The 27,609-nt window shown below is 35.6% G+C and overlaps 1 protein-coding gene across 1 annotated transcript in view; it reads right to left on the reverse strand.

Annotated features, from left to right (window-relative positions):
• The window catches only part of LOC145684026 (putative glutamate receptor), a 97,839-nt gene that overhangs the window by 16,710 nt on the left and 53,520 nt on the right, over nucleotides 1-27,609 (reverse strand). The window contains exons 4-8 of the mRNA XM_081755843.1: nucleotides 24,874-25,128; nucleotides 20,973-21,061; nucleotides 15,893-16,066; nucleotides 11,635-11,864; nucleotides 3,776-3,993 (exon numbers count right to left, since the gene is read on the reverse strand). Of these exons, the coding sequence (XP_081611969.1) occupies nucleotides 3,776-3,993; nucleotides 11,635-11,864; nucleotides 15,893-16,066; nucleotides 20,973-21,061; nucleotides 24,874-25,128 (966 nt within the window). The remainder of the gene's footprint in view (nucleotides 1-3,775; nucleotides 3,994-11,634; nucleotides 11,865-15,892; nucleotides 16,067-20,972; nucleotides 21,062-24,873; nucleotides 25,129-27,609) is intronic.

The raw sequence follows: 27,609 nt of genomic DNA on the forward strand, positions 1-27,609 counted from the left end.
TTCTGGTTTATTATCTTATTTCGGATTTTTGCAATGTTATCATCGTCTCAAGATGATGAAGTGTACCAAAAACGAGCATGATCTTCAACACTCATTTCATCACATTTACAACGCCCACATTTCCTAAAGAGCTTCGTTGTCGTGATTAGTCTTGTGAAAGCCTGGAAAAAATCCGGAAATTTTGGGTAAAAACAGGTTTTTACCGTTTTTTCCCGAGGTTGGAAAAAAAACGAAAAATTTGGGAAAAATTGAAATTTTCAAATATTATACTACATTATGCTTTTAAATTGAAAGCTATTTTGTACTTACTAGTTTATAGTTAAGATCATTGAGTACTTATGTTTCTTGTATTAGAATAGGGAAAATTTGTGGGAACAAATATATGTCCACCACTTCTTTAAAATTAGTACCGTGATAGAACGGAATTATGGCCACAAAAGACACTAAAATATAATCCTAGTTAGATTAATTAATACAGATGCATTTAAATTACTGTATATTTAGCAATCTTATAAAGTTTCTGCTTTATGACAGGGAAGTGTTAAAATAATGGGGCCAGAATCATTTTAGTTAATACCAGTATTTTAAAATCAAATATATATATTTTATGGAGACACATATCTTCCTTGTGCTGTGTAAAATTTCAGGACAGGTTTTAAGGTTTTAATTTACTTTTTAGTTTTCTGATTTCTGACAAAAATCCCTCTTAATTATTTGTATATTTTTCGAACAATTCAAAAAGAGAGAGAATCTTATTTATGAATACACACATACACCGCACAAGTGTGTAAATTTGAGGAGCGAGAAATACACATTATTATTAAAGACTAGCAGAATACCCGTTGTTCGCACAGTGAGAATACGTTAATTTTGGACATAAAGGGCACCAAAACTGTCACAAATGAACTTAGGGGCTCCAAAAACTATGAATACGACAGTAGTATCGATCATTTTCAATTACTTTTACATCGACCCCTCCCCCCTTTAGGATTACTAATGGGAGCTGAATTTGGATGTAAACGACATCAGAAGTGTTACTGTTCATCTCAGTGACCCCGAAAACTATGGATTCGACAGTAATATTGGCCATTGTCGATCATTTTTATATATCTACCCCTTCTCCTTCCCTCAAGTTGCAGAGTTGAATTCGGATTTAAATGCATCGGAAGTGTTACTGTTCGCCTCTGCAACCTCGAAAACTATAGATTCGACACTAATATCGGTCATTTTCTATATCCCCCTTCCTTCCTGCAAGTTGCACCTTCAAACTGAAGTGATAAAAGCCATCCCAGACCCGAACCTCATCTATATTGAAAATTTTATCGAGATCGGTCTGGTGATTCAAGAGTTATTAAATTACAAATATAGTCACTTTCATTTTGATATATCTAGATAATTTGTCGCACTAGAAAGCAGGTATGTGTTTACATACAAAATTTTGTACATAAAGTTTATATAAAAGTCTATAATAGAATATTAAATAATAGTAATTATATGTTTTAGTGCATGATTATTAATAAAATTTGTCTATCTCTCTCTCTTTCAAGAAGTAATTTGGTTAAAATTAACAAAATTTCACCAGATCAAAGACCATATTAAGAACTCAGCCCTTATTTGTTGCAACAGAAACGCTTCATGATGGTAAATGTGTATGCAACTGTAAAAGTTCTGTAATTAATGCACAACCAGAATAAATGACTAAAAAAAATACATAAAGGAAATGAGTGCAGACTATTAATTTTCAAGAATAATTACAACAGTTTTATTTTCGAATGCTTCTTTTTAAACATTCGCAATATTGGAATTTCTCAACTTACATTTTTCACTCGTTCGAAAAAAAAAACGGTTACATTAGTAGTAAAATTAATATAACAAAATTTTTTATTATTATTTTTCCATTTTTTCCAATTTTTCCGAAAAGAAACCGGAAAGACTGTTTTTTACCAACTGGTTCAAAATTTCAGGAAATTTTACAACACTAGTCGTGATGAGTCCATTTGTTTCATGGCATATTGGAAGCGAGTGCCTGTTTCTGGTGGCAATGAGGTCTAAAGAAAACCTCTTCTATCGAGAATCAAAGGACACTCGGTGTTAAGTCACTGAACATTGAAGTGGAATTCACCTCGCCCGATATTATCAAATAGCAATTCCTCCGTAATGGAGTTTGTATATCGGGAATGTTACCCTCCTTGTGCTGTGTTATCCCAAGAAAAGGACGCTATAGGGAAATATTCCGTAACTATAAACAGTATGAACCGTTAGTAGTTTAAACTGCAGTGTCGTGTATGATAGACAGTAATCGAAGGACTGCAGACAACAAGCAGTACAATTCCCGGCGGGAGTTCATGTGGTTCGGATTCCACGTTAATCAGTAGGTCCACGTCTCATATAGCCTCGCTGCTGAAAGGGACGCTAAACTAAAATCAACTCCACTCAACAAGCAGTACAGTTGGGAAAATTTCTTGTGAACCTAGTCAATAGACAGCTTTTCCGAATGAGGTAGTGTTGCCAGCTCATACGTTAAAAATATATTGTAGCTGCGAGATAAATCTGTTCCAATGTATAACTTTATTGCCACGATTACAAGAACAACTATCACTTACATAAATTATTAGGTATATATCTAAATTAAATTTCTCCTACAAATGAAATCGTTAGTATTAAGCATTAGAATTTCACAAACGGGTAACATACATGTGAATAAAGATTTATTGAACGGGGCGGAAGGACCACTGGTGCAATATGGAGTTGATTTCTGGTTTCCAGATGCCTTTCCCTGAAGGAGAAAAAATGATCAACAACACCATGCTCAGCTGTGAGGGAGGGAGTCCTACTTTCAGGAAGATTGTACGAAATTGAACCTGTTACTTAATTTTTTTTTTTTTTTTTTTTTTAATATTTGACCTTCAGATTCAGCAAAGTTTTAACATTCAACGGACAATTAACGGAAAATTAGGGGAATCAATTTGTTCCTTACCAATGACAATGGTTACACGAAGGCCTGCAACTGGAAGTGTCCTTTAGGAAGGAGAAGTCGAAGGACATGCCTGCCACTGCAAGGGGTATATTGAATACTAAACAAAAGTTTCCATTAGCAGATCCTTACGTCTTAAATATAGGCTTTCCCAAATAAAGACATAACAAACTCAATCTAATATAAATAAAATAAAAGTTTGTCTGTCTGTGTGCGGCCTGGGGACCAGACGAGTGTACTGAGAATTACCAAATTTGGGTCACGGGTACCTTGATCCAGAACCTAGACCAAGACGAAGCGTTTTTTTTTTTTTTTTTTTGTTTGTTTTTTTTTTTTTTTTTTTTTTAAGTTTGGAACGAGGAAGGTGTCAGGAGGTACGTTTACCGGAACATGTAAAAGTACTAGAAAATGATCGATATTAGTGTCGAATTGATAGTTTTCGCGATCGCTGAGATCAATGGTGAAACTCCGACCGCATTAACTTCCAAATTCACCCCGATCGGCTGCAGTCGTGGGGTCATCTGCGAAGGGGGGGGGGGGTTACCGAGACTAGTCAAAATAATCCAAAATGGCCGATATTAGTGTAAAATCCATAGTTTTCGCTGTAGCTGAAATGAATGGTGATACTCCCACAGGCGTTGACTTCCAAATACTGCTTCCATGTAAAGAATGGGTATTTCAGCTAGTCGTTTATACACCCGTTGTTCTTAAGACTAGAAAATCCACATTTACCATAATTTAAAACTGATTTACAGATTTTATAAACAAAGGAAAGGATAAGCAAAACATTTTCAAACTTACCTTAAATAAATTAAAGTCAACTGAATTTCGAACAACCAGTAAATCATACTGGCTGTTGTAGAACCATTCCTCAAGAGAATTAAAAGGAAGCTTGGGCTGAGTTACTGTAAGTCTTGAGCTGAGAACAGCTGAGTACGCTGAGAGGAGAATGAAACCTGTTATAATGCACAGCACAAAAATTAGACGCGAAGCGCCAAATTTTGGCTCCATAACTGATCCTGGAAAAGAGAAGTTAAAAATAATAATTAAGTTATTGCCAAAATCAATCATCATTAGAGTAACCCAAAAGCATAACTACTCTTTAGACTAGGGTTTCTCAACCTGGAGGTCACAATACATAGCGGGGTCGCGTTACCGGATATTACTGGATATTACTCAAAGTGGCGGTCTCTCGTAAATTAAAATTAAGGAAATTATGAAGTTTTAAAATTTGGATCGGATTCGATATTTGTAATATGAATGAACTGACCAAATTTAGTTTTAATCCATTCGCTTTTAGGGAAGTTACTGTATCCGCTATATACAAGAAATGGATTCAACTATTATAGAAATAGATGGATATTGTGAGGTCTCCGCAATAGGTATCAAGGTTGAAAAAAGTTAAAAAAGGAACAAAACATGTTTAAAACATTAAAAAGATGTTCAAAATGTTTTAAACATGTTTTAAAACACACACACAAAAAAAACACGTTTTAAACATTTTGAACAGTTTAAAACATGATTTTAAACATCCATTTCAAAATCATGTAATAACTTATTTGTTACTACTTTTTGCTCTTTACTAGCAACAACCAGTGATATGTTAATCTACTTTTTTTTACAACCGGTTTTATATATATATATATATATATATATATACAAGGGCGGATCCAATAGGGGCTATAGGGGCCATAGCCCCCCCTTGACCCTCAGGTATACACTGGATAAAATGGACTTCAATCCTGTTTTACACTGGATAAAGCGGCAAACTATGGTTTAGCCCCTCCCTTGATCATATCCTGGATCCGCCACTATATATATATATATATATATATATATATATATATATATATATATATATATATATATATATATATATATATATATATATATATATATATATATATATATATATAGAGAGAGAGAGAGAGAGAGAGAGAGAGAGAGATTGTGAGAAAGTACATGGATAGGTAGATAAATAGATATAACTCTATTAGCAAACAAACCGTACAAGGTAGACAAAAACACATTTTTTACTGGGTACCACAAGTGACAAGAAGGAACCTACACATCCTAATACTAGGTGGTGTGACGAAATTAGGCACTACTCGGAATATCTTTGAAACAAATTACCTAAGATAGATGGTTGTCAAAAAAATTGGAAAGACCTCAACACAGCAATGGATCGAAAAGTGTTGATAATGATTTGCGTTTCAAATATGAATAACCCTCACCGCTACACTCATGTGATCCCAGTTCTCATTCTTGATATTTTAGCATTTGAGATTAAGAAATACAATGCTTATACTTCGTTCTGCGGAATCATATATTTAACCTGTAAGACTTTCTAAAAACAAAGTTAGTTAAACTAAAATTTACTGATCTTGTGCATAACTGGGTAAAATTTACTGTTATGTCTGGATATAACAACTGACCTTTTCATTTATTTATCCTGGTTAACTTAAGACTACATTGTGTTGGGTACAGAATACTTCAGTATAGATTAGTAATTCTCAACTTATTTTATATCACGACCCCCTTTTATTACACCCTCTTGCCAGTGACTCTCATAAGTACTTCTTCGAAGTAGATTATAAAATCTACCTACTATGGAGATTTCACAAATCTATCAATATACATGGTGAAACAAAAGTCCTTACTAGTCTTGTGTGTTGAGAACGGGTTGAGGGACAATGATGAAACTTAGAAGTGGCCTGACACATCAGATGGTGCTATCATGGTGGCCATCATTGATTGGTATTCGAAATTTCAAATTCAAAGGGAGTCATGTTACATGTTTTAAGACTAGAAGTTTACCAGAAATACGCTTCTGTGGTTATTTTAGCCCTAAAACAAGTCATTTCGGAGTTACTACTTCTGAAAGTTTTCTAATTATACCCTTAGGGTCCAAGCTTGCGTTTTATAGAGGTGGATGAGATTTTAGTTGCAAAATTTGATTATTATTTCAGAACACTTATGCTAATAAAATTATTTTGAAATAATAAATTATCGAAAAGTAATGTTTGAAGTACACTTCATGTTGTGCTAACTTTAGAATATTTTCTGCAAGTCTATGTAATTGGTTGATTCTTTCAATTAAATAATTTATTGAACAAAATTTAAATTTGGGGTGTTCATAACACTATGGATTCAAGTCCATTTTTAATAAGATTCAGTTTTGCTCGGCAAATGAATTCTATTTCTAAACTAATATCTTCGCAATCAAAAGTTCGAAATAAATGTAACTAAAGCCACGTGAAAGGACATAGGATACTTTTATATGGCAGCCGCTAGACAGGAGCGTCAGTGGGGCAAGAAGGCATCCGCCCCCATCTCCACCCCGAATTTCATATTTGCGGACAGTAAGGCAGTTTTAGAAACCTTTTGATAAGTCCAATAGAACAAGTTTGAGGTCCTTACACCGCATAAATACGGATGAAGTATAGAGGGTCAAAACTGGAAAGTTGCTTAGACAAAATTTCCAGAATTTTTAGCAGGCCCGAAACTGGAAAGTAGAGCCACCTTTGGAATCCTTGGGCCAAAAAGTATAGCTACAAGAGAGCAATATAGACCTATGGCTCCTTAGGTCAATAGAAACGGATTATAACTAATCAAATTCCGTGTTTATTCGGTGTAAGGACTTCAATTTTTTTTTTCTGTGGACTTTGCTCAGCAAATGATTTCTTAATCTGCATTACTGCTCCCAAAATCTGAAATTCAGGCTAGGGGGCGGATGACATTTGAACGGACGCCCCTAAAGCTGCAACCATATAAAACTCTAGATTGCGCCTTGTCACGTAGATTTGCTTTTATTTTGGATTCTTTCCTACTCTAAAGTATGTATGTATGGAAATTGAGAACCAACATGTACTGTATCAACGAGTACCTGCGATATTTCAATTTCAGAACCGCAATTTAGCAAGGAACCAATTGTTTATTTTCTTGATAGTACACAATAACTTGTTTCCATGATAACTCTTTTATTTATTTTTTTTAATATTAGTTGTACTAGTAGTCCAACTTTCGATTACGACACTTTCTCGCAAGTTAATTGATAAACATTTAAACAATACGTTAAAAATAAGGGAAAACAAGATATAAAATTAATTGTAGATCACCACATTGACCTGCTGTAGCCACGAGAAATCATAACATTCACATGGGAAGAAAATACTCTTCTGAAGGGGATGCACTTAATTTTCTTTCTATAGCAGATTCTTTTTACAAAAATAAAATAAATTAAAATAAAATTATGTTTAAAACAAGTCGTAAAAAATGCACGTGTTTAAAACAAATTGTTTAAAACGTATACAAAATTTGTTTTAAACAAAATCAACTGTTTAAAACAAGTTTTAATCATTTGTTTTAAACATTTTGTTTTAAATAAAACAACCCTGATAGGTATATTACAAATCTCAAACAAGCTTATTACAAACTAGAGATTATAAGAGGGTCGCTGGCAAGATGATGTGATAAAATGCGGGTCGTGATAGAAATTAGGTTGAGAACCACTGCCTTAGACAAATGGTTACTACTCTAAAACTTTATTTTGGTTATATAGTGAACCTCGTAAAAATAATTTTAAAAGCATAATAAAGGACAATTTAAAAAAAATTAAGTATGAGAAAAACAAACAGTTTTGGAATAAGTAACTTCCTGCTTAATACTTAAAACTGATCCTGTACAACTTATGACTCAAATGCAAAATCAATCATAACATTTTTAAAAATATAATCAGTTCAATTATACCCCCCCCCCCATTCGTTGCAATTTCTGTTTACTAGGCTGTTTTTGAATGATGTAGATGCAAACTACTGGGTGTTCAGAAAGTAACTATGCAGTACTATAGTGTATAACGTCTTCAAAAACATGCACAACGTCTTCACGAACATGCAGTAACGTGCAACTGTGTCTTCAAGTGCAAGGGGATCAATTCGAGCATCTCTTATAACTTCCATGACATTAAAGTTTAGCTTCGAGTTAATTTCAGTTGTTTAAAGTAGTTTACGGAAAATAAAATACGGCAAATTATGAACTGCATTGTTACTTTCTGAACACCCGATAGTATTGTTCACAAGAGAGAAATAAGACTTCTCGTCTCAACTCGCAAATTTTGAAGAAATCTCGTCTCGTCTCGATTTATAATTTTATGTACAAAATTTGTGCCTTGGTTGTTTCTTACTTTCATCAAGAAGTTATCAGAGTTTTCCCTCGTCGCAAATGGTCCACGAAGGGTGGGATATAACATTTCAACTACAGTGTCTGTTCGGTTTGTCATAAGGACCAATCTGTGCCATGTGATCAGGTCAAAAGACACGTTACGTGCTAAATCGAGAAATTCCAAACAAGCTTCCAGGAATATTTATTTTTAAAAAAATACTTTCAAATCTTGCTAACCAAGGCTATGAAGCAGTACTCGAACATTTCTGCCAATGTTCTGCTGGGTCTCGTACCATCAACTGCTGTGCTCATGTTTCAACTGCAATATTGTATCGAAGATATTGTAATGTCCCACGTAGTGTTGTATACAAACAACTTCATGCTTATGTTTACAAACACCATGGTTTGCCAAAAGGATTCTACACACCAGATGGACCCACTATCACCTGCAGACGACGGACTTCTGGCTCCTCCCACGAAGCAGACAACAACTACGGAGCAGCAGCGTCACCGCCGTCCGAGAACCCCTATAAATTTGATGGACGACAGCAGGCATGTACAAATTTTCTGTTGTCCCTCCTACTGTTTGCAACGGAACATTAGGAGTAACCTAACCCCAGAGCCTCTAGTCTGCTACGAGACTCTTGGTCTATCCTTTCTCATGGCTTAGCCTGCTACGAGGCTCTGTCGGGAGTCCTAACCTCAGCCGTTTAGCCTGCTACGGGGCTCTGTGGTCACCTAACCGACCCTCTGCTTGCCACGGAGCATTGGGATCTCTAACACCACTCTACTTAGTCTGCTACGGGGCTCTGTGGAGATCCTGTCTGCGACCTTAGTGTCAAAGACTACCTGTATCTCACCTTGAAAACTTAGAGAAATTATCTGTATAGTATTTTTGTAAAATACTGATTATAGTGGAATTTTTATAATAAAAACCGGTAGTGGGAGTCGATTCCGGACACTCTTTTTATTAACGATCTACCTACAACCTATATGGGACAGAGTTTTACAATATGAACGCCATCAACGACCAAGTCACGAATACAATTCCTTGCTGTTTATTTTGATCCATCTGAAATTAGCAGAGGATGACATTCAAGATCCATAATCACCTATATTCATCAGTACGTCATTTGTATCTATCCATCCTATTCTTGATATTGTCGATAAAGCAAAATTTGTATATAAAGTAGCAGTACCTTTCCTTGAGTGGTGCAAAGAATGGGAAGCTTACCTCTCACTTCCGCGTGGGGCACCCTGGGTAATCGAAGATGCACATACTTTATCATTATTATTGATTTTACTCAAACAGCTTGATTTTTGACAATGTTCCATACATATTTACCTTGCGTGTTATACATCGTTTTTAAGCTCTCCATTAATGCTTTTGCAACAAGCTTTAAATTAGCCATCTTCTTATTATAGTTTTTGATATATATGGACAAATTCATTTCTTTAATTTATTTTCCAGTGAATTTAATGTTTCGTGATTTTTGACTATCTTCCATCCATTTTAGGATCGCTTCTTTTTCGAGTGTAGATTTTATATAGTCTGTTCTATATTTAAGCTGAATTTCAGCCATATATTTCTTTTGGTTTTCGAGATAAATGGACGAATTATTATTTTTAATAAATTTTCAATTAACTGTAATGTTCATGTTTCCTGATTTTTTACTATGTTCCATCCATTTTAGGACAATTTGCTTTGGGAATGTAAAATCTACTTAATCTGATCTATATTTAAGCTGAATTTCAGACATATCCTCCAAAATCTATTCACATCATTGCATCCGGAGAGGCCCTTTGTTATTAAAAGCCCTTTGCTATTGAGATATATTACGTAAATCTTTGTGTACTGTCAAACATTAATAAATGCCCTTCTTTTTATTTGTACAACCAATTTATCAATTTATAATTTTTATACTTTGAATTACATAATATTAGAATACTTTAAAGAGAGTAGAATACAGGGTGTTTCAAAACAAAACAGACAACGTTTGGGTGGTGGTTAGTGAAACCAAGATAAGACAAAAAGTGTAGACCAACCTGGGTGCACAAATGTTTTCTTTCGGAGTTATAGGCTGCCGAAAGCATAAAAAACTGAATTTTAAAGGTCCATAGCTTCAAAACAATGAGACCTACCTTAGTCGGATAAAGACTTCACTTAGGAACAAGTATGTGCCCCATACAAATATCCATCCTGCGATACTTCTGCAACAATTTTCATAGAGGTAGTTGCTGGGCACTTCAAATTATATTCCTGTAGCCAAACTCCCTCTATAAGAATTACTTCGTGAGTATCTTAGGATTCTCAAAACTGGACTTTTGGATAGCGTACATATTAGTTCCTAAGTGAAATCTTGATCCAACTACGGTGGATTTCATAGTTTTAAAGCTATGGACCTTTAAAGTTCATGTTTTCAGCACCTGTAACTCCGAAAGGAAGTATTTGTGCACCCAGGTTGGTCTATACTTTTTGTCTTATATTGGTGTCAGGAATCACCTCCCAAACATTGTCGGTGTTGTTTTGAAACATCCTATATATATATATATATATATATATATATATATATATATATATATATATATATATATATATATATACAGAGGGTTGATTAATTCGTGTGTCAATTTCATTTGTTCACCGTGCAGAAATGGTATGAACTAAAGCCGTGCAATTTGGTGTAACCTTAGACGAAGGACATAAGTTTTGTTTCGCCATAGAAGCATGTCACTTGTACTAAAGATTGAAGAGATATAGGATAGGGTCAAAGGTCAAATTTCGATTGTTTCCTTATGGGATTGCAATGGTAAATTCTGAAACAGCCTGAAAAAACGTAAATCGAAGTGATAACAAAAAAAAAGGCCGTATGGTATGATTCTATCATATGTCGCAAGCCGATCAAATATGCGTCAATTAAGTGTCGTGGTCGGAGGTCACTGTCAGATCAAGGTCACAGGTCACCTTGAGAACCCATTTGACATGATGAGGTACGGACATTGCGTTGTTTTCAGTGTATTCAAATGGGTTTTCAAGATGACCTGTGACCTTGATCTGTCCGTGACCTCTGACCTTGACACTTGATTGACGCATATTTGGTCGGCTTGCGACATAGAATCATACCATACAGCTTTTCCTTTGTTATCACTTCTATTTACCTTTTTTCAGGCTCTTTCAGAATTTACCATTGCAGTCCCATAAGGAAAAAATTAAAATTTGATCTTTGACCTTATATCTCTTCAATCTTTAGCACAAGTGACATGCTTCTATGACGAAACAAAACTTATGTCGTTCGTCTAAAGTTACACCAAATTGCACGGCTTTACCTTATACCACTTCTGCACGGTGAACAAATAAAATTGACACACGAATTAATCAACCCTCTGATATACCCTCCTCTCGTCTAATTTTTAAGAGCAACGATAGTGTAAACCATCGAGAAAGAAAAATACCATAGTTACTGAAAGAAACAGTTCATCATGCTTGTACTATTACTTACCTCTGCATAACAGTGCCGAAAGAGCGAAAAAATAGGCATTCAAGGCGCTTAGAAAAGGTGAATTTTGTGGTTCCAATCCAAGTGAGCATCCTATTGAAGTAGCTATAAACAGAAGTAATGGAAGTACAAAAAACAGAGCGCCTGTCGCTAACCACAAATGGAGGTTAAATGTCACAATGTAGGAATTCCATGAGCTCAGAACACCCTCTGGTTTACAAAATATTAACATCCTGAAACAGGAAAGAATTTTATACTTTTTAAGTTAAACATTATTATTTGATATAGCGTCTACGATATAACAATTAGCAGTAACACGTGTATACCACGTGAAGAAGTTTGGTTTATATGTCGTGATATTTTCTCAAATAACATTGAAACCGGAAATGGTAGTAGATTCCAACGACTTCAGGTTTTCGTAGAAAGATCAGAATGGAGATGGAATATATTTTTGGGACGCTTAATTCATCGCAGAAAATCGGTACTCGCCATCTATTAATGTCTTTGCTCTATAACAATCAACGGAAAAGCGGAAGTGATTGATTTCTTATAGTTCCGGCTAGAAAGTTGAAACAAAGACTGGTAACTATTCTTAGAACAGGAACCGCAGTGTCTCAGTAGTAGAGCGTTCACCGGTGCGTGGGGTCACATTTTTAATCCTAGCTGGCGTCAAATGGCCTTTGTAGTGAACAAACACCGTGTTTGGGAATTTTCTCGGGGTGTACCCGTTTCCTCCCACTTTCTTCATCCCACGATTTCATTTATTCTTATCTTCACCATGTCCTTTAACCTACAAGCAGCACCGTGGGATGTAAACCGTGGCAGCTTTGTAGTAGGGAGATGTTGAACAGAAGTGGGCGGGTCTGCGTAACGGGAGACTTCGGCTCCCGATTGGGTAGTAGATTGGGCCAAAAATAAAAGGACGGAATCCTGTTTGAAATTAACAGCAAAATAAATTTTGGTATTTTTCTGATGATCTGTGTACTAATGGGTCGACAAAGATAGGCACTTTGTCCAGTATGATGAATTTCAGTTTTGCAGGTAGCACAGATGTTGATATTAACTGGTTGTGATCACTGATTTTGATATGATTCCCATAGCGACAACATATACTCTTATTTAAGGAAATAATACCAGAATGGCCTTCCTGGAAGCAGTTTCCACACAGATGGGGTCTTACAGCAATTCGAGATGTTTCCACAAAGTGTTGACGGTTAAAAAGCTGTATTCTCTCCTGAGTGAGTTTGTACTGTAGTTGGGCTGTCAGAGAACTTAGGTACAGGCGGCACAGTACCATTTATGAATTGATGCGCACTATGTTTGGGAAATCGACGTACTGACTCAGGAGGTCTAGTCGAATTTTATTGATCTGGCGTTTCAGATCTACACTTTCAATTACATGAGTAAAAATGTTGGGTTTTTTCTTCTGTCTCTTATCCTTAGGTGGTGAATGTTCTACGGCAAGAAGAGGACTTTTGGTGCATCGTCTTTTCAAGTATAGCTTCTTCTCCAAAGTCTCTGGGTTGGGATCTTAGAAATTCTCTGACGTCCGACGGGAAGGTAATAAAGGTTTATTTGGGATCCTCAAAGTAGCTAACATATATAATCCGTAGATAGCCATACATTTCTTCGATAAAAGTCGAAGGTACCTCGGCCTTGTAAGAATGGAGTTAAAATTATCAACAAAGCTGTTTTGTTCCATGAGAGCAGATTTCCGTTCGAACACCTCCACTCACGACTCTTCGACGGGCCAGTGTGCAGGACACTGGTATATGGTAACTTAAGAAATGGCATGACTTAAGAATTTAGCATGACTGAAATAACTTAAGCGTGGTTTCTGGTTGAGGTTGCTTACTGGTAAAGGCGCTACAAGTTGTCACTGGAGTGATGTCGGAGAGACGTTAGCACATGGAAGCGTCTTCTGCCAAAATTTGCTGGTACTTATAACTTTACTATGAATATCATCTTCAGCGGCGAAACAACTAGAGGCTAAGCGGTGTGACGTGGTGTGCATTTTTTTAGTAGCTTGGTTATTTATTGTCTTATTAGTAACACTTCTTAGATCTATATGTGTTGACCATGTTGATAAGATCGTGATTATAAGAGACGAGTGATATAGAGACTGTTCACAGGGGCTTCTCAATGATAAATTATGGTAGTCTCACGTCGAGCCGTAGATCCACGTCTCATATATCCTCGGTGCTAACTGAACGTTGAAGCCCAAATCAAGCAACCAGTCAACCCATCCTGTCAAAAAGTAAATATTTGTATGTACTGAAGCACTCAAACAACCGATTGGTGATACCTGTGATTGGTCAGTTTGATGTTGCTACTACCCTTGACAGCCAATTGCACTAAAATGAATGATAACTCACTCTCGGTTTTCCTAATTTAATTATTATAGAAATAAAATGAGGAAAAAGTAAAAAAAATTAAAATTAAAATTAGTGATAACAATAAAACGTGCAAAGAGATGATTGCATTGAAAAATGTGCAAAGAGGTGCAACCAAAACAGAAATAACTAAATCATACTAGCTTCGCTATATTAAATACCTATTTTAAGTAAGAATGTATTTCTAGTTTAAGTTAGAAATGTTTAATTAATGTTTTCTTTTCAAGACAAACTAATTTTAACGTTTTAATAGGAAAAACATAATTTCTAGCAGAAACAGACGCACCGCTTCCAACAATACAGCGTTTGTGAACAGATTCAGTACATACAGAAATTATAAATACTGTTTCAGAAAGCTGAAACTGGGAACTAAATTTATGTTAAATCCCGTCTATTATTCACAGAATATATTTAAAATGTGGTCAGGGTACTAGTATGGTCGGGGTACTATAGATTTTAGTGTGGTCGGGGCAGGGCCGCTCACAGGGGGGATGTATGGCGCAAGCTGCGCCATTGAGAAAAATTTGGGGGGGGATTTTACTCTACTTTCGAACTAGCAATTTTACTGTCGGAATATCATTAAAACACGATTTTGAGAAGCTAATTTTCAAAAATTTTCCGGGGTGAACCCCGTACCCCCTGCTTCGATACTCGATGAATGAAGTACCGCGCAAGTAGCCGTATGAAACAAAAGGTTGGTTCGTTTTAAGAGAGAAGAGCCGCCCACATGAGGGATGAATGGCGCAAGTTGTGCCATCGAGAAAAAAAATGGGGGGAATAAAATAATTGGGAAAGAATTTTACTCTAATGTCGAATAAGTAATTTTGCTGTCGTCAGAATAACATTGGAACACGATGCGATTTTTTTTTTTAATCTCGAGAATGAATCCCCCTACCCCCTGCTTACAAACTCTATGAATGAAGTACCGCGCAAGTTGCTATATGAAAGGATGGCGCCAAGTTCTGGTGAACAACAGTTACAAACACTCAAGGAATCACTTTCAAATTTAGATTTGAAACTAGCCTATGTTGTCTGTTGAAAATTATAAAGTAGTTTGACATAATTGTGAGCTAGTGGTAACCATACAGACAACAGCCAAGTTTCAAATCTAAATTTGAAGTGAGCCAGTGAGTGTTTGTAACTGTTGTCCACCAGAACTTGGGGCCTATTTTTGTGATTTCAATTCTTTTTAAGGCCACTCGTACTTAGCTCTTTTACAGGAATGCTTTTTGTTGGATATCATTTCTTTTTGTAGGCTAATTTCGAGGATATTTTCTTTTGGTATCAAACTCAATAACTTGTAACTTGCGTCTTACTTTTCATGTACAAGGGAATTATATTAATATTTTGTAAAGAAAAAATAATACTACTAACTGTAAAAAAAGAATACCTGTGCCATACACAGTGTGTAGAAGTTTTTATACCCTTCAATATCCTTATAGAACATATTTAGTATTGTACACTACCAAGACTACTAATAAAAGTAATACCATTTTTATAATTACTACTGCCCCTACTACTACTACAACCATTCTATAATACTACAGTACTACAGGAAATAAAAACAACAACAAAAATAACAATTACTAGTACTATAAAAACTACTGCTACACTGGGCGATTGTTTTTAGAGGACTTGAGTTTTGAGGAGGGAAGAGATTATTAGTTTTGGGGGGAGTGCGCCATCAGCTTTGGGGGGGATGGGCACCCCTGGGTCGGGGTACTATTGATTCTAGTATATAGTTGCATAGTTTATGTTGTTATTTCAGATGGTATTCCACTTGGTATTCCAGATAAAATACATCTTCAGAAATTAATTTATTAAAATATAAAAAGGAGTTTGAAGATGCTTACAAATGTAATACTTACTTTCCTTCATCCAGAGGAAACGGAAAGTCGACATGATCACTCCTAAAGCGTGTAACACCCACGGGAGCTACCACAATATCTACTTCATCTGCCATTAACCTTGCCAAAGCTCCATTCCAGTTCCCGTTCTCATATGAACCATAAACTGTATCTACTGGATACTGAATCGAATACCTACAGGTAAAGTAAAAAGTATTTATTTGTATGCTACACACATCTAGAGATGCAAGGGCTCGGAAAAAACGGCTTTTTTGAAAAAAAAAAACTATTTTTTTTCTGCTTCGCTTTTTTGCTTGAGAAATATTGGGCTTTTTAAAAAAATATGCTTTAAATTGATAAACCAGATTTTGTTTCGCTTCTCTATAACACAAAAAGTCATTTAATTAGTGATTGATGCCGATAACAATATAAAAGCTCGAAAATAAACCATAAATTTCGAAAAGATATTTCAAACAGTTTTACTTCTCAACATATTTACATTATGAATTCCAAAGGATTAACCAATGTATATAATAAGATTTTTTTAACCTCCTACATACAAAAGTAAGCAGGGTTGGCTAGAACCATGCTTGATTTTGCAAATACCAAAAACCCGTTTTTTTTGGGGGGGGAGGAGTTTAAACTAGTTTTTTTTCTTTAAACCAAGTTTTTTGGGTGTAGATATTTTGCTTTATGTATTTATATCACATATTGACAGAAATAAGTTTGTCTCGCCTTGGTGTTATTATGCAACAACGGGGTTATGCTGGAAGAGGTCACATAAACTTAAAGAAGTCCGGTCAGTACATTTCTTAAATTGAGAAACTCCCGCCCTAGCCATCGGGAAAATCCCGCCATTACTCTAAATGTAAAACAATAACGGAAAAATCCTGTTATTGCTTCGCATGTAAAATTTGAAGGTCAACGTATCATAATCAGTACGCTAAAACTGAGGTATTAAATTACAAATTTAGTACGTACATATCATTGAAAGTAGAATCCAAGCTAATGTTGGAAGCTACGTAGGTAATCGATAAATTTTGCCAATTTATATCAATATATTAAAAAAAAAAAAAAAACTTGGCTTCTTTATAAAACAACAGGCATTCAGGCATGCAGAAATATACAATTTAGTTTCGTTTTGCATGTTCAGGTTTAACATCCTTACGTAATACCGAGGTTATCAAGGAGAAGACTTTCGCTTAAAGTTACATCCGAACCGCTACTTTGTTTACACATGAAAGAAGGGTTGTGGTTCGACCGAGAATTGAACATATGACACCTTGATTAAAAGGTGAAAAGGAAATAAATCTTATGCAGATGGTTTGATGTGTGGAAACGTCACCATGAAGTTCACACGATTCGCATGTTTCGTTCTTTTTATTTATTTTTTTGTTTTGTTTTAACCAGTTGTTTATTTAAAAAAAGAAAAAAACAGCTGGTGTAAACCAGCCAACCCTAAAAGTAAATTCTTCTTTAAAAAAATACTCAAATAAGTAGCAAAATTCTATGTAGTATTTTTACTTCAAAATATTCCATACCCTCTTTTTGGAACAAAATAAAATTAAAATAAAACACGAAAAATACTTAGATTTATATGATACACTTAAAGGCTGCACATCTAGAGCTTTTGGTTTTGTATATTCCTGAAATTCTACAGTTTTATATAAGCACCATCACGGTCTACTCAGTCTTCAAATTTTCTGTATTTTTAACAAGAGGGATTCAACATATGAAGGGTGTGAGATAAGAACATGGTAACCCACAATTTTACTATTTTAAGAAATTAGAAATTTTCTGCTGCACAATCCATTTTAAAAGTCGGAAAGCTGATTTTTCACATAAGACTATACATGAAGGATTAAACGAAGCGGTATGCGTTGCTGTCTATCTGCTGCTGCATAACTCAGCAATTGAAAATTTGTTGGTTACCATGTTCTTGGCTCACACCCTTCATATCATTATGGAACCCTCCCCACCCCACCACCACAAAAAAAAAAGCCTACGGAATATATTTAAGTTAAGATAAATACAACTACACAACAAACATGACTGAGTGGAGCTTTTGCGCTTCTATCGGGAAGTCCGGGATTAAACTCAGCATTCAACCATTCTGACAAAGCTTTTCTTCATTCCATCTATGAAGTAGAATTAGTGCGTGTACTGTGAGTTGGTCGACTTCATTTCTTATTGTTTTTAAATCGTTATTATTACTAATTACCAGCAGTGGCGGTTTTGCGAAGGTTAGGGGGACGGTCTTTCGGACTGAAGCCTGTTCCCCAAAATTACGGAATGTCTAAAACAAACAAAATATCTATTAGTTATGCCTTTACTCATAAACTTTAAGCTCCCGTCAAATAAAAATTACGAATGTTTAGAAAAACTAAACATTAGTAAAAAAAAAAAAAAAAAAAACCTCCCAAAATACTTTTCTAAATACGCCACTGATTCTCAGTACAAAATGATCTTCAAAGTTGTATCCAGAAGATTATCTCTAAATATATAAACGAAACAAAATACAGTATTAGTTATGCCTGTACTCATAAACTTCAAGCTCCTCCCAAATAAAATTAGGACATTTTAGAAAACGACACACAATCAGAGAAACCCGTCCCAAAGTACGATTCTAAATCCACTACTGATTATTTGTATAAATTGGTATTCAAGTTTGTATTCGGAAAATTATTGCTAAATCATTGCACAGCTACAGTATAACAGAAATGTGGAAGTACGGTTTGACGGATATATTGAAAAATGTACGCTTTGACGGATATATAGAAAACGTAAGTTTAACTTTTGCGCTAGAAGCTAGGGTACTAAGCTCTTAAAAATGAAACACGGATGACAAACTAAAATGATATACAGAAGTAAAAAAATGTCGATAACTCAAAAGTTAAAATAAAGTTAAATAGCCTCTAAAATTGCTCTCAAACACTACATTCTCCATGTTAGCTTTAATTCGTAAAACATGTGCTCCATCCATCTTGATGGTGAATTTTAGAGCGAAATATGGCATTTAGGTCATGGAATTCTTATCTGACTATAGAATATACTATAAGAAAGCTATTTAGATAGAAAAATCGTGAAAATGAAAAAAGCCAAAATTTCCAAAATTCTCGTTTTTTTTTTTTCAAAAAAGCCGGCTTTTTATGTAAAAAAAAAAACATCGATTCAAAAAAGCCGGCTTTTTTTGCATCTCTACACACATCAGACATGAATTTATGATTTTTACTTTATAACAGCTATAATTTCGCTCTGACTTAAGGTTCGGTTCTCCCATTTTCAGTAAATTAGACTGCGTAATACGAGTAGCAAACGATAAACGTGGTATTATAGAGGCACTGATGTAAGCTAAACAAGATGTCAGGGTCTATGATTATTTAGTTACAAAATGCGCATAATTATTTATATACCGGCAAAACTTCTCTAATTTTTCTTCCGTCTCAACCCTCTCGTGCTTGGCTCCATTTATTTCTCCCTTGCTGTACTCCATGCATTAGCCCATGCAGTGATGTCATCCATCGCTAATTTTAGCTGGAAACGACTGCTGTGTAATACAGTGAAATTCTTCTCAATTATCACACACCCTTCATTACGACCGCTTTTCGCTTGAATTGAATTATAGTTTCATAAGAACACTGTATTCCAAACCCTTTTATGCTGATCACCGCTCTTCCTAATCGGCGACCAAAGATTTTTGACAGAGAAAAACTTAATTTACTCTTTATAATATGACCAATTTATTACAATCATGTGTTTCGTCGGGAAAGATAATTTACTCGTACTTGTAGTGTTTACAAACAACAGTGATAAAATGTTAATAGCTTGTGTTGATGATATACAGTATGTGGATGAACTCTAGGGATTCATCAAAATATATGCCTTTCCGTTGAAAAGGCACGAATTCGTATAAGATGAAGGTTACATGCCTCTCTGATAAAGAGACATTAATTTATGTAAGTATGAAAGTTCAGATGCAATGCTCCCGAGTGATACATCAAGACAACCACCAATCCTACTTTCGGGAGAAAACTTTTGCCAAAAAGAAATACATCAGCGAAAAATAATAATAACTAAATAATAAATTCAATTCCAAGAATTCTCAGAAATCGATTGTCACAAACTTCTAAGTAATATAAATTTCTAGTGATCTTTGTAACAGGCACATGCATATGAAAATACCGCCTTTTGATAGCCACACATGTATAATAGTGCCGTTCGTGTAATAGTACCTAGTTTTCGTGGGTATGATAACAGCTAGTTCAAACTCTATGATAACAGAATCTGTAGCAGCAGCCCCACCCATCCTACCAACACTACCCATTAATAACCATATATGTATGAATTGCGTAATAATTCTACCCTCTCTTATCAGAATCTTCAGGATTATAATGATCCCATAAATATGTAAATATATCTTTGTAACGGAAAAAATCCCAAAATAGCATCGCTCTTTAATAACGCTACATGTATAACAAAATCTAAGATAACCATATTTTCAAATTTCTGGGAAATTTTAACAAATAATTTTAAAGATAGTTTTCACTTATTTTTCGCTATTTCGATCTTCAGGAAATCTATTAGATATGAAACTATAGTTTGTAAGTGTTATGCGTTTCAACTGATCTAAACATATTGATATCCATTTTCCAATATTAACATTCAAATTGCTTCCGTCGTTTGTCTACTGAACATTTAAAGTCAACCTCAATTATGTATCTTTAAACTTACTCCTCTATTTAATATTTACCTCAACTCTGCATATTTAACTTTGCATTTATAATTGTATGTAAAATCATCCTTAAGAAAATACTATCCTATGATATCTCCTATTATATCAATGTCACTTGTACCGAAACGCCTTGTACTCCTCTGGTAAAAGTTTATTGGATTCAGATCCCACGTAAGTCCATGGCACTGAAAAGGGCCGCTAAATTCTAAAACAACGACTTGTATGATAACCCATCCATATGACAGCTCTATTTTTTTTCCAACGTGAAAGTATTCCTTATTTCAAAGACTAATGCATGAATAGTGAGACAAACTTAGGTCCTAGGTACAAAAGTTTTTATAGGACAACAAAAATATTACAAGTACTTACGAGAAATTCATTATTTCTGAAAGAGTATGAAAAATATCTCCCACGTAACCAACTGTTCTTTCATCTTCTACGTAGGAATATGGTGAATCCTAAAATGAAGACGATCATAATTATTAAATCCATACAAAAAAATCTAGTATTACTTATTCCCCTACCATTCAATAATTGTTTTGTATATAAATGTCTCTTTGTAATATTTTTTACTAAAGCATTGATCATTGTCGCTACTGAATGACATTCTGTGAAATTTAAGGACGTAAAACAACTTAGACCTTCTGCAGAATCGTTCTGACGCGTGATTAGTGACATACTAAAGAGTTCGACTAACATATGTTTCCTGCAGTATTCAGACCTTTAGTATGACGCTAATCATACGTCAAAATGATTCTGTATAAGACCCCCTGCGTTCTGTACACGCCGTACTTGCGACACTACTACTCCTAGTACTGTTAACGGCAGGGGCGGACTGGCCACCATAGGGCCCACCCTGCTAAACTGAAATGAGAGCCTACTGTATAAAAATGTAAAAAATGTACTTGGCATTCTTCATATGTATTACATATAAAAGTCCATCTTTGAACCCATAAAATTTGGCAAAAAGAAAATGTTGTAACCCACATACACAAATCGTCTAAATATTGCTGTATAATCTCGAGGAAGTATGCCCCGCTCTTAGCAGACAACTCCCCCCTCCGAAGCGTGTCAGGTGAGACAACAGACATGGCGTCAGTGTTGGAAACTTGAAAAAGCTGTAACTTTGTGGCTTCAATGCAACACAAAAAATGCGATTGGAGGTAAATTTGCGATAGATTTCGAAACGCAAGATTTTCCTTGACATAAGTAAGTCATAATATCATATCTTCATGTCGCAGAAAGATTAGATATCTTCTATCGTCTAGTGTAGTCCGCCCATTTCTCGGCTGGCCCCAACTTCTCTTTTCATGTGAATACTTATTTTGCACATCACAAATAATTTTTACATTTTACTGCACTTTTATTTTAAATTAAGTATAAATAACTAAAGGGAAGTTAACATTTACACGATATACACACTGATTTGACTGACAGCATAAGTGTTCAGCACTTTTAGAAGAAAACACCAACGCTTACTGAGCCCAGTGCCGGCAGCCAGTGCTCTCAAACGGGTGAGGTCAGTTTTCATCGGGTCAGGGCTCGAGTCGAACCTCCTTGGGTCACAGGTCGGGTCAGGGCTGCTCTAGCCACGGGTCGGCTCGGGTCAACTTTCTTCGTCGTTTCGGCTAAAACCTATTCGGGTCATGAGTCAGGTCGGGTCGACGTTCAACTCGACCCGACCCTCTCGACCCGAGAAGGATTTGACCGAAAAGGCGCACAAGAAAGTTGACCCGAGCCGACCCCTTGACTCGACCCCTGATCCATGAAAGCCTGATCTGACCCGTTTGAAAGCACTACGCGGCAGCAAACAGTTCAGTTAATTTCGTATTCGTCTGTTAAAGTTGTGTAATTTCAAGTAAAAATAGCCATAAAAGATAAGCTACAATTGACTGAAATCATCCAAAGACGTGGTGTAGACATTATAATTTATCAACAACTTAGACAGAAAAAGAAATACCTGACAACTGTCCTGCAGTACTCGAATGAGTCACATCACGCTCATTTGTTTCTTGGGGCTTCGCAGATTCAAATAGCCTACGTTGTTTTGGGTCAGATGCAGCTTTTTGTAAATCACATCTTCGTTTGTGTTCTCGCTTTTTAGCACCACTTTTATATTTTTCTTTACAGTAATCTTACAATCACTCCTACCATCCATACTGACACAACCACATCTGTCTTCCACGACAAACGACACGTAACTGGTGTTCTAATAATTGAATTGCTGCTATCGGATTTGCTCTTCGATGTAATATACAAATGAAACACGAGCCGAGGGCAGCAACTTCATAGTAATTGTTTGAGGTTTGTATAAAACAATCGTTGATTGTGGCGACTAATTTCTTTTCGCTTTATCTCACTGAAAAAAAAAAAAAAAAAAAAAAAAGCAATGAAGCCAGATCCGATTTCTTTCTTCGAAGCTTGGTCTGAGGACAATGCAGTTCAAAAGCGTTCCGGCTCCACCTCCACTTTCCATAATAACAATATCTACGAAACTATTGTTTCTTTAAAACATCGCCACTCGCCGGCTTGTAAATGGACCGGAGTAAGCAATGGTATCCCAATCCAATAACAGCCTGAAATCTACTGTGTTTCTTATATTTTAAAAAGTAGCAGTTAACGTGCTCGTTTTTAACAGCTGCTGTATCACAAACCCCGCAATGTTTTAGGGCCTGATTGTGCCATAGACGGAACCTTTTCAAGGCAATAAACGTGAAGAAGAATAAGGTCTGTTCATGAAAGTTTAACTTTACGTCTTTTTTTAATGCAAAACACAAGTTTGCGGGAGTTGCCCTGCCATATTTTTGATGCTGGTAGGTTTAATGGAGCACATCTTATTAAAATTGGTGGAGGGGGCCCACCTGTTTGGGGGGCCCACCCTGCATTTGCAGGGTAGCAGGGTGGGCCAGTCCGCCCCTGGTTAACGGAGAAAAACGGAAGATAAAGTCACACAGAAGCTGGATAAACCGTTGAGTGTGGTGGTAATGTTCTTTCTTTTTATATCCGGAAACCCTGGACTTTATATACAGGGTATAACATAAATGCATGATCAAATGTGACAGTGATTGCGGACATCCAATTAAGTAAAAATGTTCCTATAAACATGGGTCCAACGCCGCTTCGTTTCCGATATACAGAATGTTCAAATGTCAAGTACCTCCAATGGCTCACTATGGGAAAGTGAATGGAAATGTTCAATATTACAGGAATAATACAATCAAGTGTAATTATGCCTGTGCAAATACATTTACACTAACCTAGAGAATGAAACTAATCAACATTTGAGGTTATTGGGTTATCAGTATTGCCAACCTAGTACAAACTGTTAGGTTTTCAAATAGCACTAGACGTCCACACTTTAGCATATGATTGCTGACATCAAAACGTTCCTAAACATGGTGCACTGTCTTCCGAAGTTTATAGGGCATAAACGAACGCTGTGGCCTCCATCGAATACCTTTCTCAATTAAGTATCTTTGGAAATATGCAATAGTTGTGATCTATGAATCGTTGTTTACTATTGTGAGCCGTTAATTGACTTCACACTTGGTCGCTTGTCTTTCGAAAACGAAGCAAAATCTTCCCCATGATTAAGAACCTGTTGATGTTAGCAATCATATGCTAACATGTGGATCTCTAGTGCTATTTGAAAACATAACACTTTGTACCAAATTGGCAACACTGTCAACCCAATGACCTCAAATGTTGATTAGTTTCATTCTTTAGGTTAGTGTACATGTATTTGCACAGGCATAATTCTACTTGATTGTATTTTTTCTGTAATATTGAACATTTCCATTCAATTTCCCATAGTTAGCCATTGGAAGAACTCGACATTTGAACAGCCTGTATCTCGGAAACGAAGCAGCATCGTATCCATGCTTATAGGAACATTTTTACTTATTTGGATATCCGCAATCACCTTGTCATTTTTGGCCATGCATTTATGTTACACCCTCAGGGTGGCCCAGAAGTAGTTATACTTTACCGTACTGCATTTTATAACATTTCTTATGGTTATCCATCAAGTAAACTTAGTTTCTTTATTATTTCTTCTTAATTTGTTTTTACTTACATCTTAAGAAGCTCGGAAGAGCCGAAGGAAAAACCTATAAACTAGGTTATACTTGATCAATACAGGGGTGTATATCCGAGACATAGCGAAATTAAAATAAAATGATATTGTTGTTCAACAAATTAACGAACGTACTAATATTTACTTAGTGATCTTATTCTTAATCCCTAAAAAAAATAAACAAGAAAAACTTACATCAAGAACTGCAGCTCTTAAATTGATTCCTCGGAGATTAGTTGGAGTTGTCCATCCTTTATCAGTCCACACTTCCAGACTCATAATAGGATCATTGGTTACTTTATGAACCCCAACAATAGCTGTAGAGTTCATTTTCACAACGTATAGCCGTCCTTCTCGGTGAATTTTTACTTGATTTAATATGTACTTTGAATCTTTTATATTCGACAAAACAATATACCACGAGGAGTGTTTGTGTAAATCCATATTTTCCTGGAAACATAATTAAGAAGATTATTATCGTCCCAATTACTAAACCTGGTGATGATTTCAGGAGATGGCTCGACGCGAAAAACTTTATCCTGTGCTACAAAATTCCCCCGAGCATTTCTCCGATTGCCCGTTGTTTATTTAGTCCTTTCCGGCCCCAGGGGGAACCTGCTGAAATTATCATTGACTACAACCAGTATTTTCTTTTCTGGGAAAAATTTTACCGGTACTCATGATGAATATGTTATTTTACACGCTCTGATTGGCTGCTGAGCGTTGGCGTGACTAGGATATTTTGCTGGATTGGGAGCATGATCCTTTACTCGTGAAAATTGCAACAAAAAAATTACCCCCACTGTCATTGCCATTGCATTGACAGTATGCTTAACAATGTGTTTCAATGCTAAAAAGAGCCTATTTCAAAAATCAATCATATTTATCATTATGTCGTTAGCCATGTTTTGATACGTCGGACAGGAGAAAATCTCTTTTCAGAGGCTCGCGACTGATCTCATAAGCAATCCTGTAGCCACCTGAATAAGATTATATACATATAGATAGTTGAATTCCCTCTTAATCTCTGTTTTTAACTTTTCAACTATATCCAACGGTGACTCGAAAAAGTATTCGTACAGTTCCAGGTTTCGTATAATTTCAATGGCACTATTCATATCAAGGAACTAAAGTGGGTGATAAAATTATGCGTATTAGTGTATACATCTATAAAGATATTAAAGAAGTGATTTTTAAATAAAAATGTACTTTTCTTTGTATCAAAAAATAAAAACAAAATAATTCTAAAATTGTACATGGAAAAAGTATTCGTACAGTTGATATATTGAAGAAAATAATAATAACGTCAATTTTCAGTTGATTTTGTAGGGTTCTTTCAGCAGCTATAATTGCCTGAAGTCTTCAATTAATGGGAACGGCTACGTTTGCTATATTTTTAGGTGAAATATTGTCACATTCTTCCAATAAATGATTTTTAATAACTGCGATAACTGCTTAGGAATAACACTGTATTTTACTCTTTTGTCAAAAACTTACCATAAGTACTATGGGATTGATGTCTAGTGTCACTACGTGTGTATATGAACTTATTTAGTACATTATTAGTACCCATATCCTAGTATTATGTGTGATACGTTTTGGATCCTTATCGTGCAAAAATACGAAGTCATTATTGAACCCATTTTTGTAGTTCTTTGCCGAAGATTGCTACTTAAAATATTGATATAGTTCCATTGGTACATCGTTTCTTCTACAAAACAAAAATTCCCAACATCAATAGCACTTTTTGACCGCTAAACAAGGATAGACCATCCAGCATGTTCTACTATGGGAATACGATTTTGGAGATCAATCTCTGTTCTCTTCATTCTTCACATAGTTTTCCTCCCATTTGGCCCAAACAAGTTGTACTTAACTCTCGTCGATGAAAATAACTTTGTTTCAAATGTCAAAGTGCTTATTTACGCCCTTAAGAGCGAATGCTAGGCCCTTCTTGCGATTACTGTTAAACGCCCAAGTTTTGTTTCTTGAGTTACGGCAATTATAGCATGCTGTTTTCGACGCATTCTTCACTGTAGCCAATGTTACCTTTACTCGTCGTCTCTACAGTTCATTCACAATCTGAGGGCACTTATCTTTGGATTAATTTTGTTAGTACTTCTTGTATCTGTTTCATGGTTCTTCTGGGTGACCACTTCTACGTTCGTTGTTAATTGACTTCGTAACATTGAATCTATCTAATATCAACTGTACCATTGAAGGAAGTCGTTCCATGATTATAGATATTTCAAACACCGATTTAGTCTAATTGTGAACCCCGAAGAAAATTTTTCTTTCATCCTCTGTTGCTTCTGTACCTTTATGCCCTATCTTACCTTTTACTAAGTGTTTGTGGTGAACGGAGACCGGGAAATAGGTTGATACTTCTGTCGACAATCTTTTGAAGTACAATAATCACGTTAACAGTGTTTGGTAGGCATCTTTACTACGAACAAACTTACAGTGTACCAATTCTTTTTCGACAGGAGTAAGACGTGAAACCAGCAAACTACACTGAATAGGTGGCGCAACTAATGAACTAATGGTGAAAGATAGTGTTGATGTATATGCATAGGGTTCAGATATATGAGATATATCATCTCAACTTAATTTACTCGTTAAACAATCGTAAACAGTTGTTCATTCTTAAATAATAGTAACTGTACGAATACTTTTTCGAGTCACTGTATATCCTTACTCTTGTGTGTGTTTCTTTTAAATGGTCACTGTTTCAGCTTGTAGTCCAACGGTATTCTAGAGGCGGGCTAAATATTCCTAATGCCTCTTTAATTATTCCTATGTTCCTCAGGTGAGCGCCAATCCTAAGCAAATATAAGAAATACAAGCGCTACCGTCTATTGATTGCATTACCAATTAAATGGATATAATATATTCTCTTACTCCAGCTAGCATTATAAAACTAATACCTTG

This window comes from Thermobia domestica, chromosome 4 (genome assembly GCF_964235325.1).
Source record: "Thermobia domestica chromosome 4, izTheDome1.hap1.1, whole genome shotgun sequence".
Lineage (NCBI taxonomy): Eukaryota > Metazoa > Arthropoda > Insecta > Zygentoma > Lepismatidae > Thermobia > Thermobia domestica.